This window comes from Monodon monoceros, unplaced genomic scaffold (assembly GCF_005190385.1).
Source record: "Monodon monoceros isolate NGI ecotype Baffin Bay Population unplaced genomic scaffold, NGI_Narwhal_1 Super_Scaffold_12, whole genome shotgun sequence".
NCBI classification, from domain to species: Eukaryota; Metazoa; Chordata; class Mammalia; order Artiodactyla; family Monodontidae; genus Monodon; species Monodon monoceros.
In genome coordinates, this window is record NW_021703768.1 from 27,411,324 (window position 1) to 27,424,639 (window position 13,316).

The following is a 13,316-nucleotide window of genomic DNA, read 5'->3' on the forward strand; positions in this document are numbered from 1 at the left end:
CCCTGGCTCCGGTGCCGGGCTTGTGGTTAGGGGCTCACTACGGGTGCCCTTCTCCAACCAGGGTCTGAAAGCGTGACGAGGCCGAAGGAACTTGTTACCCAGTCTTTGCCGACGTGCGCCCCCTTCGAGTGCGGAAGTGTACGCTCTACAGCAGACGCTCCGCCTCACGGTCCGCTCCGGTCTCCGGGTTTCCCGGCTGCTCCTCGCACAGATCCCAGCTTTCTTTTAAAGGCTCATTGTATCGCCCTTCTCATTCCTTCCCTGGCCCCTCCAGCCGCTTATGAACGGGCTTCTGTGGTTTCCATCAAAAATGCCTCGCAGTGTCTGGACTCTGGCGACACTCACCCCGGCGCGTTCGGCATCGCGGTCTAAAGCGCCGGCAGCTAGGCTTTGCTAGAGCGCGCGCGCTGGGGAAGCGGGCGCTGAACCTCCTTTCCACGTCCCCCCGCCCCCGCCCCCTTGAAGTTTTCTCCGCGGGTCTTTGGGGGTTTGAATAACCACCAACCTGGCCAAAGAGCTCAAGGTTGAGGCTAGTGTCTATGGCTACAGGGAATGGGAGGAGAAGCGGCTGGTCACGGATATATAATCGCGGAATCCCCTAGTGCGGCTGCCTCATTGTACTGCGATGGCGGGCGGAGATGCCAGCATAGCGCAGCTCCCTCCTTACCGATGTCAGGTTTGGGTGCATATCACTCAGGGTATCCTGCCTGCTCCCGCTCGGCGCGCACGCGCCTCGATTGTCAGTGGGGTGCAACCCCAACAAAGCTCCCCACTACCCGACGCGGGGAGACGGAAGGGGAGAGGGGCCCACTACCCCACGCGGGGAGACGGAAGGGGAGAGGGGCCGAGCCGGGCGCGGGGCTAGCCCACGACTTGGCACGACTGGGCACCTGGGCGCTGGCCGTGGGAGACAGCGCAAGCGGAGGCAGGGGGCCTCAGGAACAGGTGAGAGTGGGTAAAGGTTCCAAAGAGGATGGCGCTGCGGTCATCCGCCTTCCCAGTTTGACTACTTCGGACTCGGAGTGAACGCACTTTTTAGAGCGAAGAGGCGGGAAGTGTTGACAGTGGGGATGCACGGCCAAGTTTTGAGCGTTCGAACTCCAGGCTGTCTGCGCCGAATTCCTGCCAGCCAAGCAGGCGGGTCGCCGACTTCGCTGATTATGAAAAAGGGCACTTGTGTACAATGGCTGCGGATTCGCCACGCCAGGCTGAGAAAGCCACATCTGCTCTCCCAGTCTCAGTCCCCAGGTTACTGCAGACCCCTGCAGACCTCGGGCTGCTCTAGACCCCGAACCTGATTATTCAGCTCTCGCTCTCGAGGGCTTGGAGCTAGGAGTTGGAGACTTCCCAGCTTGGGCTGGGGATGGGGGTGTGTCCCCCTACGGGCGAGATCCGCGGTCTGCCAATGCGTCCCTGATGCTACTGCCCTGAAGGCCTCAGTGCCAGCGGTGATCTCCTCGCACGTGGCCTGGGATTCGTGGCCGAGGTCAGCCCAGAAGAGGGCAGATCGAGGCCACCGGGGGCCCCTCAGCCTCACAAGGGTGTGGCTGAGCCAGAGGGTAGGGAGGGCGTCAGGGCCCTAGTGGGCCTGGGGGCTTCAAAGAGCTTGGGCTACAGTCTTGCTGCTGATTATTTTTTAAATCCGAAAGCCTCGTAGATGTTCCCAAGCCTCTTTACTTTTTTTTTTTTTTTTCCCCAAGTTTGAATCTAGTGGTGAAAGTTTGCTAGACTGACCGGTATGTTTTACAGGTGATAAGGTTACCATTCTTACCCTAAAATACATTTCCAACAGTGACTTGGCAGTTGTTCAGAAATATAAAACAAAATAATTTCTCCCCTAAGCCCTCCTCCCTCCCCTGAAATTCCCTACTCTCAGGAGAGAAAGCTGCTTGATAACAAAGCTCTCTCTGGGGGTCTTTTAGTTTTACTAATCACCTTTATTTCATCATAAGTGGTTAATGGGTTAAATAGGGGTCCAGTACAAGGATTTAGTGGCGTTTGAATTTTCAGAGCTCTTGGCCTGGCTGAGGCATTCACTGGGGAGGGAGCTTGGGCTGCCATAAACCTCTGTACCTCAGGCTCCTCAGGTAAAGTGGGGGGGATGCTGGGAGGAGCAAATGAGCTATCTTACAGGAATGCCCTGAAACAGTGCAGATGCCTACTGAGTGCTCAATAAACCTAGGTTTTATTAGAGTTGTTATAATTATTTTATATATATGGTGATAATCTCCTTTACCAGAAGGCGAGACCATGTCAAGGGTGAGAAGCAGACCCTCTGGATCTGGTGGCTGCGCTCAGCTGCTGCAGGGCCTGCCCAAGTCTCTTACTTTCTCAGAGGCCGACTTTCCTCTTCTGTGAAACGGAGGTGGGATGAGAATCAGGCCTCTTCAGACTGGTATTTGGTGGTTCTGATTTCTGCTCACTCAAGTGTAAAATGGAACTGACTCTATTTTTGTCTTTGAAAATTCCATATTAAATATCATAGAACTAGAGAGTCACCCCCCCGCCTTTTGAAGATAATGCTTTTAGCATCTTTTTGGACTTAAGTTCATCTTTAAAATCAGTTCACAAAAGTTTTAATCTCTCTTTTTTTAAAAAATTAATTAATCAAGGTTTTGGCTGTGTTGGGTCTTCGTTGCTGTGTGCAGGTTTTCTCTAGTTGTGGTGAGCGGGGGCTACTCTTCGTTGCGGTTCACGGGCTTCTCATTGCGGTGGCTTCTCTTGTTGCGGAGTACATGCTCTAGGCACGCGGGCTTCAGTAGCTGTGGCACACAGGCTCTAGAGTGCAGGGTCAGTAGTTGTGGCGCACGGGCTTAGTTGCTCGGCGGCATGTGGGATCTTCCCGGACCAGGGCTTGAACCCATGTCCCCTGCATTGGCAGGTGGATTCTTAACCACTGTGCCACCAGGGAAGTCCCAAAAGTTTTAGTCTCTTAAAGGGTAAAACTGATAATGCCACCATCTCTAATAATAATATAACTAAAATTTCATTTGGCTACGTGTGTGCTATAGAATGAAAAACTGAGGGGTATTATTTATTCTTCTTAGGGATTTACTATCAAAATCAATAATTAACGTTTTTTCTCTCATGTTTTTAGCTAACATATATCACTAAAATACACACACCTGAGCATGTATTATTTTTAAAAAGTCAACTACTACCCTCAATATTCTATACTCAACGATAAATTTATTTTTAAAAAGGGAAGTTTAAAAAGAAATATTTTTTTAAGCAATAAAAGCCAGCAGTTGTTTTGTCTATACATCTCATAAGATGCAGAGCCAGAAGTGTGTGCACACAACATTTTTGTATGAAGAACTGTAGTTTTATCTTTTTAGTTATTAATATGTCATTATTCTTGGCCTGCATAACAACTGTAGTGATAACAGTATTTAATCAGTAGAAGAGTCATTTATTTTTACAATTAGGCTGGGGTAAATGACAGAGAGGTTGATCAGAGTTTTTAAGCAAAGAACCCATGATAAATGTAAAATAACTAATTCATAGCAGGGGGTAAAAGAAGCATTGTAGCCTGCAGTGTAGAAATTCTGAAAGCCTTTGGAGTAGATGGAACTTTGTGAACAAAAAAAATAAAGGTGCAGTCTCTATTTTGCAAATGAAACCTATTGCTTATGTAAAGTAAAAACAGCCAGAGAGAAATATATATTTTTAAATAATAGATTTTATTTTTATGAAAGTTATACAGCTATGTAGTTTGGAAAGTCAGAAAACGACACAAGTCTTACTAGGAACAAGAGTTTCCTATCTCCTGCTCCCCATATCTCACCTCCCAGAGGCAACTATTTTCAAGTCTTGTAGCTATGTCTGTAGGTATTTGACTTCATACCTCTAAATAACATTATTTTTTATTTTTTTCAGGTTTAGGTCTTATTTCTTGCCATCCCAGGGGAAGATAGTGATTTAGTTTTCTTCTACTGCCTGTTAACCACACACTCAAGCTTTCCTTCCAGTCATCCTTTCAATATGATCGTGTCAGGTTTTTTTTTGGTTAACTCAGTATTCAGTGTCTGTATTATTATTACCTTCTAAATGCTATATGTAGTTGAGCCATATAAGCTACTACAATGATATTTCTTTATTGCCCTACTTGTTTTCCTTGGGGTTAAAAATATAGTCTATTTTTGCTTAGTTTCCTATGAACTTATAACTAAATCATCTACCAATTCTCTATTTTAAGCCTCCTGAGTTGCTCCAGTTTGGTTATTTTCTAAGCATACCACATGGTTGCCACTCTGGATTCTTTCTTCCACATCCTCTGCAACTCTATCACCTCTCCCTTTTGAGCTAGATCCCTATGTGTTCCTATTTCTTGGTTTATGCCCTTCTTTTGGTGGAGCACATCCTCCAGGAGCTTTCTGAGAAAGGATGGATGAGAGCTAAAGTTTGAGACCTTTCATGACTGAAATTTCTTCTTCCTACCCTTATACATAACTATAGAATTCCAGGTTGGAAATAATTTTTCCTCAACATTTGAAGAATTGTCATTTACATTCCAGTGGTGCTATTGGAAAGCTTGATTCGATTGTGATTTTTGACCTATTGTTTGCTATTTGTTTTTTTTTTCTGTAAGTTTTTAGAATCCCCTTTTTCTCCCAGTGTTTTAACGTTTCATTTTGATTGTACTTCTGTGCCCATATTTTGCCGTATGCCCTTTAGGGTATTGAAGGGTAAGTCTCTTCCGTTCACAAACTCATGTCTTTTAGTTCCGGGAAAATGTCTTAAATTATTTCTTATATTCCCTCATTTTCTCTGTTCTCTCTTTCTACAATTTGTTTTATTTGTATGTTAGGCTTTCTGATTTGGGACTCTGTTTTTCTCATCCCTTTTCTCCTATTTACCACCTGTCTTTTAAAAAAAATTCCTCTTACTTAGATGTTTCTTTGGCTACTCCCACAGTTACTATTGAGTTTTAGTTTTAAATTTCTGCTGTCATATTTTCAATTTGCAGTACATGGCATATCTTGTTTTGCTTCCATGGAATAACCTCTCTTTTCCCTTGTAAGTTTAGAACTAAATAGAAGATGGATGCAAGAGTCAGATGGAGAATATGAAAATGTCATTTTTATTATTGATAACCTATTGGAGAACATGGCTTTAGATCTGTTGCCAAAAGGGCCTGCCTGCTATTACTTCCCCTCATAATTAGGCAGGGTCATCCACTAGATCACAGGTAGCACTGCAGGCCCCCCTCCAGGACACGCCCCTTACGACAGGGTGAAAGTTGCCCGTAATGCGTATTCTCTGCAAGCAGACACGCCCCAAAGAGGAAGGAAGAAAGGGCTGAGTCCAGTGTGCCCAGTTGTCTTTTCCAGACTCAGCAATCAGACAGTTCCCTCCTTCTCCTCCCCCATGGGAATGGGAGGAGAGGGACAAATGAAGGCACATGGGGAGATGAAGAGTGGCCTTCTGTTAGAGGTTGCTCCAAATGTAAACCTGAAAGGGGGAAAGGGTATCACCCTAACTCAGGTATGCTTCCTGGATTGTTTTGGGGTCTCTGAACTGACTTCTCTATCCACCCCTTTGTACTTCTCTCTGCTGTTCTTAGAGTGATTGCAAGAACGTGTTGCAGTAGGGAGAAGCCACTTAACAGAAGACACTGTGGGAATCAGATAGTGGAGGGTAACATGGAATATCACATGTTCTTTGGCAAGGGGGAAAAAATAGAGCAGAATGATGAAAAGTCTATCCAGAAACTCGGAATCACATCATCATTTCCTCTTCTAGAAGTTTAACAATTTGACCAAAAATGTTAGTACTTATATATTTAAATATCTATTTAATATACTTAAATATACTTAATATATGTTTAAATATTTATATATTTAAATATACTTAAGTGTAGCAGAAATTATTTTAATTGACCTCCACTTAAGCAGCTTGCAGCGTTAGCTGATGCTCTCCTTTTCTCTATAAACTTTATTGGCTGTCAGTGAACGCTGGTAGCTGGCATACTTCTCCCATGTTTGCCAGCACATTTCTCATAAATCTGTTTAAAGCAGTTGTACTTATTATTATAAGTATGCAATTTAATTAGTTATTATGTAAACTGATGAAACATGAGTAAGAAGAGAAAGCTATTTCAGTGAAAACTATTTTCAACCTTCCGAAAGATTGTATAGAGGCATGTTGCTAAAAATACTTGCTGTTGAATTAGGCATGAATGAAAAAGCCATAAGAGATTAAGGAACATTCTACAAATGTAGAAGGACTCTGCATTCTGACTGTTCGGCCAGTGTCATTAAGTGCTTGCTCCAACTTAAACTGGGCGATAATGTGCACTATGGGTTTGTTTTGTGGGAGAAAAACAATACCTGACCCATGAAGATGGGAGTTAGGATTTCGTTTTCAGAATTGGACCACGTTGTCCACACAAAACAGATGGGATCTACAATAATTCCAGTCTGCTCAGATAGGCTCAGTGCTGCTCTGTGTCACTCTTGCTTGGTCCAAGCAGGTACTGACATTTAAAGAAAGAATGTGTCTATCACAAGGGGTTGGTCTTAGTGGTGATGGGAAGAGAGAGAAGGAGAAGGGCCAGGGCTGTAAACATAGAAAAGAAGTGACAGAGAGGCCAGTGTTGGGCACAGCCCATCCAGGACTTGGGGAAGCCTGTGCTGTGGCCTGAGGACACAGCCTGTTCAGGCCTGGGCCAGGTGTAGCTCTTAGACGGATGCTTTGGGTTATCAAGACCTGATGCCTTTGGATGCTTGAACCCTGCAGCTGATCTCCCTGATTCTGACGTCACCCTCACTAACATCCTTCTGCTTATAATTTGGCTCCTCAATGAACACTCCCAGGTCTATGTCGGCACAAACGTGTTTGTGACCACTGTGGTCCTCATTGAAATTAACCTTCACTTCAGATTATCTAAAAATATCTGTTAGGTTATTGGGACTCTGCTCCCCCAAGCAATGACTCTAAAACTTGTCCAGCCTTAGCCCAGGCTGTTTTGGGAGACACCTTGGCTCTTTTGTCATTTAGAGGACTAGAATCAAATCGGAGCTAAAACAAGTGTCTAGATCACAGTGAGTAATGAGAAGTTTCTTCAAAAGCTTCCTTACTGAAACATCTTGAAATTTGACTATTCATCCCAAATATATAACTATATTTCCAGGCACAAACAACACCTACTCCCACAGTTATAAATCTATCGGAGTTTTGTATTGTTTTAAAAACTTGTTCTGCAGACTTTGAGCCTGTCGCCTGAGCCCTTTTGTCGTAAGAAATGTCAGAGTCATGATCTAACACTCTGAATTAACCTGTGCAGTAAACGAAATGTCAACAAGCGCCTGGCCCTTCGCGCAGGCTGCCAAGGAGGCTTTGGCACAGCCTGAAGTTTGTTCTGCATCTTTCAGCACCCATGCTTTTACAAAGAACATACACAACCTGCAGGGCTGGCACGCGTGGCGATAATGTGGTTATGGCACCCAGGCTTCTCCTTTCCTCCATGTGTGCAGAAAAGCACAGCGGGCACTGTCTTGGGGGCCAGGGGCCATCAACAGTGATCAAAATAACTGGATGAAGGCCAGGTCCCCACTTCCCTCTCGTCCGTTGCAGCTCTTACGTGGCAGACAATACTATTCTGCTCTTCTGCAGCTGCTTAAAGCCTCTCAGCTCTGACAGTGTGGTTGTGAACTGAGAGCACATGGGGAGGGACCTGGAATCTCGGTAACTATTTCCTATATATGTTGAGACGGCTTGAGAAAAAGGGTTCTACATTCAGACTGCAGAAAGCCTGTAGCACTGGCTGCATCCTCTGATTTGCCAAATGAAAGCTTTCTCAGGAAAGTAGGTTTACTATTGCTAGTAAAAGCATAAAAAGCAGTTGACAAGCCTCACTAGCTTATATTGGGCAAATCTGGTAATTTATTTGAAGTATTTTTTTAAAGGAATTCATTCTGAAACAATTGTGTATGTTTGGAAAAGATGTAAGAACGTATAAAGCACCTCCTATAGCCTTCAGCCAGATTTTCACCAGTGGTTAGCATTCTGCTGGTATGCTTTGTCATTCTGATCTCCCCCTTCCCTCCCTTGCCCCTCCAAATATATACACATGTACATATACATGCACAAATATTACTATCTTTTTATGAACCATTTGAGAGTAAATAGAGCTATCATGCTCTTTTACCCCTGAAAACTGAAGTGTGTGTTTCCTAAGAACAAGGACATTCACTCATATAACCACAGTAGAATTATGAAAAGCAAGAACTTTAACACAAACACAATACTATTATCCAATTTACAGACCTTATTCAAATTTCTCCAGTTGTCTCAATAATGCTCTTTATAGAAAAACTTTTATTATTATTTTTCTAAGGTCCAGGATCCAATCCAGGACCACACACTGCAGTCAGCTTTCTGTTTCTCTAAGTCTCTTTTAGTCTAGAACATTTCCTCAGGCCATCTTTGTTTTTCATGAAAGTGACCACTTTGAAGGGCGCAGGTCCGCTATTCTATACACTGTCCCCCAAGCTGGGTTTGCAGCGGCTTCCTTCTGATTAGATTCAGGTCGCCCACTGTGAGGTTTGGGGCCCGGAGTGTGTTACACTAGGGGACTCCTGAGTCTGCTCCCATGGTGGGTGATGTTGATGTCCATCACTTTGTTATGGTGGCGATGGATAGCTTTCTCCACTGTCAAGCTATTATTCTGCCCTTTGTAATTCATGAATAATTTGTGAGGATTCTTTAGGACTTTAGCCGTGCCCTGTTCCTCGTCAGATGCTGTCCTCCGTGCAGGGGCGTTTCACGCGTCTGTTTGTTCCTCCCCGCAGTGGTGATCATGTGTGCGAGCAGCGACACCATCCGCGGCATCATGCTGGCGGCGCACAGGCACGGGATGACCAGCGGAGACTACGCCTTCTTCAACATCGAGCTCTTCAACAGCTCTTCCTACGGTAACTCTGCCTCCGGTTTCCCCTCCCACTGCCAGGGTGTCAAAAAGGGATTGTGAGATAGGGCCAATAACTTGAGTCATCTCTGTAGATTTGATTTCCATAGATAGGGTTTTAGAAATTTGTGATTCTGAACACTCCCACTTCTCATAAGGTCTCAAGCTTTCCTTCTCTGAGAACTCAGAGCAAAAAGTTACCACCACCTGTGATGCCAAGGGACTTGGGGAGAACATAGCTCACTCCAGCACTCCAAAAGATCATAAATCCAGGCCCTGAGGACCCCTCCCCAGTGCATTTCCAACTTTGGGTTGCCACCATGATGGACTGCTGGAGTAATTTTAGAGAGATTTGGACAGAAGTTTTAGTAGCATGGAATAGACTCGAACACATCAACGTAATAGAATAGAACATGTCAAAGTGTGTCACACATAGCATATGTATGGTTTCATACAACTTTTATTTTAGGAATATGATTACATGTTTGTGTGTATATATTTATGCATGTTACACATGTATTTGTAATGGGCCACAATGTGAAATAAATAAAGTAACCATTACTGTAAATCGAGGTAAAAAATTTTGAAAGGTGCTGCTCCCAGTCCCTCCTCCTTCCAGATTACTGTCTCTTAGCTTCTCTTATAAAAAGTTGGGGAGCTTGGGCTTCCCTGGTGGCGCAGTGGTTGAGAGTCCGCCTGCCGATGCAGGGGACACGGGTTTGTGCCCTGGTCTGGGAGGATCCCGCGTGCCGCGGAACGGCTGGGCCTATGAGCCATGGACGCTGAGCCTGCGCGTCCGGAGCCTGTGCTCCGCAACGGGTGAGGTCACAACAGTGAGAGACCAGTGACTGCAAAAAAAAAAAAAAAGTTGGGAAGCCACTAACAGTTACAATCAAAAGCATTTAACTCCTTAAAATGGATCTGGGGAAGTTCCCAGGGTTCCTGTGAAGGAGGGTGTTCTAGGAAGTCATCAAGATCGCAGGTATAAAACATTTTCCCCAAATGTGGTTAGGGCTCTCTCTGAAGTAAACAGTGTAGGGCTATGGACCATTTTCTCAAGTACTGCACATTGGCAGTTACAGGGGAACTGTAAGTGTGTGTATCACGAACAGCATGTTCATGCTGAGCTCCACTTCTCAGTTATCATGGTCGAGATATAGTTAGATGGGATCTAAACCTTAAAGCATATGCCTCAGTTTCCTGCTCTGATAAGCTCCTGGCTTACTTAAGCAGTAGGTCATTGTGCATAAACGTAATGAATCACACTTCTCACGGGAATAAAGCAAAGTTGTTGAAGCAAAAGTAACCTCTCTTCCTGTAGCGGATAAAATTGAAGATTTGAGGCTTGCAGGATAAACACCCAGTTTTCCCTTGCTTGCTCCCATCACTGTCTTTCCCCCTATCTTTACACAAGCAGAGTGGCAGTTTTGCTTCTTGACCCAAGATCAGAATGTAATTACATCATTGGTTACGGTATTGAATTCGTCGAGACAGTGGTAGAGACTGGTGAAAAATGAAAAAAATTTATTCTGAGTTTTGCAAGTTGGCTACTGCAAGCATAGCATTTTGGCGCAATGCATGTGAATGCGTGTTATAAGTGAGCAGGTACAAATTAGGTACTGGAATTCCTTTCATCCACGGATAGAGCTTGCATTACTTTTCCCTGCTCATTACAATACACAAGTATTATAGAAAATTTGAGAAACATAGAAAAGCATAGGGAAGAAAATAAGTTACTGAAACTCTGCCATGCAGATAAAGGTACATTGATAATATTTAGATGTCCGTCTTGTCTATTTTATTAAAAATTATATATTTATGAAAAATTTTCAATAAAATGATCATACTATCTATAGTATGGATACATAGTATTTTATAATGCTGATATGCCATCTTTCTTAATCAGTCTTTTGTTTTTTAATATTTATGTTGTTTCCAGCTTTTTGCTGTAAGAGCAATGCTATATTGAGTTGCCTTGCCATGTGCATTCATGTGTGCACATACATACACACGTAGGTATGTGTGTGTAATCTGTAAGACAAGCTTCTAGAAGTAGAATTCTGGGTCAAATGTTACATGCATTTAAATTTTGATAGATATTGCCAAAGTTGTCCTCTAAAGAGGTTTGCCAATTTACATTTTTGCAACGGTGTGAGATATTTTGTTTTCCTGTATCTCTGTCAACCCTGTATCATCTAACTTTTAAATTATTTTATTTATTTGAATTTCTTTTTATGTCCATAAGCAGAGTTTTGCAGTTTTCTTTATTTGAATTCTGCACCATTCTTGCTGAGTTCATTCTTAGACATTTTATGTTTTTTGGTTTTTATTATGTTCATGATCTTTTCCTATTACATTTTGTAACTGTAGTTGTTATGTAGAAAACAAGAATTCCACATATTAAATCCTCTGTTCTAATAGATTTTCTTAATCACTTTCAAATAATAACAGTAGTTATGCCTCCATTTTGATAGTTGAATGTTATATTTATCTTTCTTTTCTTACTGCATTGGCAGTAGCCTCTAGAATAATATTATATAACAATGGTGATACTTAATTTCTAATATCTTGTCAGAAGTAGATGTTAAAATGTTCTTTAGTTTATGAAGTGGTTTTAAAAATTGGAAGTGAGTGATGAGTGTTATCAAATATATTTTATATATATATTTTATCTGTACTCTTAATAAACTTCCTAGTATTGAGCCATTATAGTATTCTTGGAAGTAAGCATAGTTTGTCATGATTTTTTTAGATGTATTGCTGATTTTAACTTTTTAGTGTTTTATTTACGATTTTTGAATCTATACTCATGAGATTAGACAGTTTTCTTGCATTCAGGTGGTATTGTCAGATTTTAATATCAGGTTAATATTAGCTTTATAAAATTAATTGGGACACTTTCCATTGTTTTTATGCTCTAGAACAGTTTATATACCATAAGAATATTCCTTGAAACAATTCAACTCTCTATCTGGACCTAACTTCTTTTCAGAGGTAATTTTTGGAAAATTAAAAAACAAATCTATTTTGAAATAATTTTAGATGTACAGAGAACTTTAAAAAAAATAGAGTTTGTGTATACCTTTTACCCAGATTCCTCTAATGTTAACAATTTAAATGGGCATAGTACAATTATCAAAATAAGAAAATTAACATTAGTACAATACTACTGACTAAACTACAGGCTTTATTTGAAATTTACTACGTTTCCTCCTAATGCTCTTTTTCTGTTCCAGGATCCAATCTATTTAGTTGTGTGTCTTCTTTTTGTTTGTTTGTTTGTTTGTTTTGCGGTACGTGGGCCTCTCACTGTTGTGGCCTCTCCCGTTGCGGAGCACAGGCTCTGGACGCGCAGGCCCAGCGGCCATGGCTCACGGGCCCAGCCGCTCCGCGGCATGTGGGATCCTCCCGGACCGGGGCACGAACCCACGTCCCCTGCATGGGCAGGCGGACTCTCAACCACTGCACCACCAGGGAAGCCCAGTTGTGTGTCTTCTTAATCTTCTCCAGTCTGTGATAGTTCTTCAGCCTTTCCTTGTTATTTATGACCTGACACTTTGGATAAGTCTGTTATTTTGTAGAATGTCTCTCAATTTGGATTTATCAGGTGTTTTCAAATGATAAGTTGAGTTTACACATTTTTGGCAAGAATACTACAAAAGTGGTGCTGTATCCTTCCTAGTGCAAAATACAAGTGCATAAGAAGTCATGTATATGTATATACATATGTATATGACTTATTATTGGCTTTATGTATGTATGACTTATTGTTGGTGATTTTTGGGACAACTTTTTAAAACTTATTTTCCATTAGTTCAGTTTTTCTGCTTCTTGAAAACTGAATTGCATGGAGTTATACAATGTGCTCTGATACAATCTACCAAATCCTTGGTTTTTCTTTTTTCAAATTTTTAAAAATTTATTTATTTTATTTTTTAAAACTTTTTACTTTATATTGCAGTATAGTTGATTAACAATGTTATGATAATTTCAGGTACACAGCAAAGTGATTCAGTTATACATATACATGTGCCTATTTTTTTTCAAATTCTTTTCCCATTTAGGTTGTTACATAATATTGAGCAGAGTTCCCTGTGCTATACAGTAGGTCCTTGTTGGTTATACATTTTAAATATAGTGGTGTGTGCATGTCAATCCCAAACTCGGTAACTATCCCTTCCCCCCACCCTTTCTTTCTGGTAACCATAAGTTCGTCCTCTAAGTCTGTGAGTCTGTTTCTGTTTTGTAAATAAGTTCATTTGTATCATTTCTTTTTAGATTCTGCATATAAGCGATATCATATGATATTTCTCTTTCTCTGTCTGACTTACTTCACTCAGTATGACAATCTCTAGGTCCACCCATGTTGCCTCAAATGGTATTATTTCATCCTTTTTAATGAATG

The 13,316-nt window shown here is 42.0% G+C and overlaps 1 protein-coding gene across 2 annotated transcripts in view; it reads left to right on the forward strand.

The window, feature by feature from the left end:
• The window catches only part of NPR3 (natriuretic peptide receptor 3), a 65,513-nt gene that overhangs the window by 1,394 nt on the left and 50,803 nt on the right, over window positions 1-13,316 (forward strand). For both annotated transcript variants that reach the window (XM_029217639.1, XM_029217640.1), the window contains exon 2: window positions 8,796-8,918. In XM_029217639.1, the coding sequence (XP_029073472.1) occupies window positions 8,796-8,918 (123 nt within the window). The remainder of the gene's footprint in view (window positions 1-8,795; window positions 8,919-13,316) is intronic.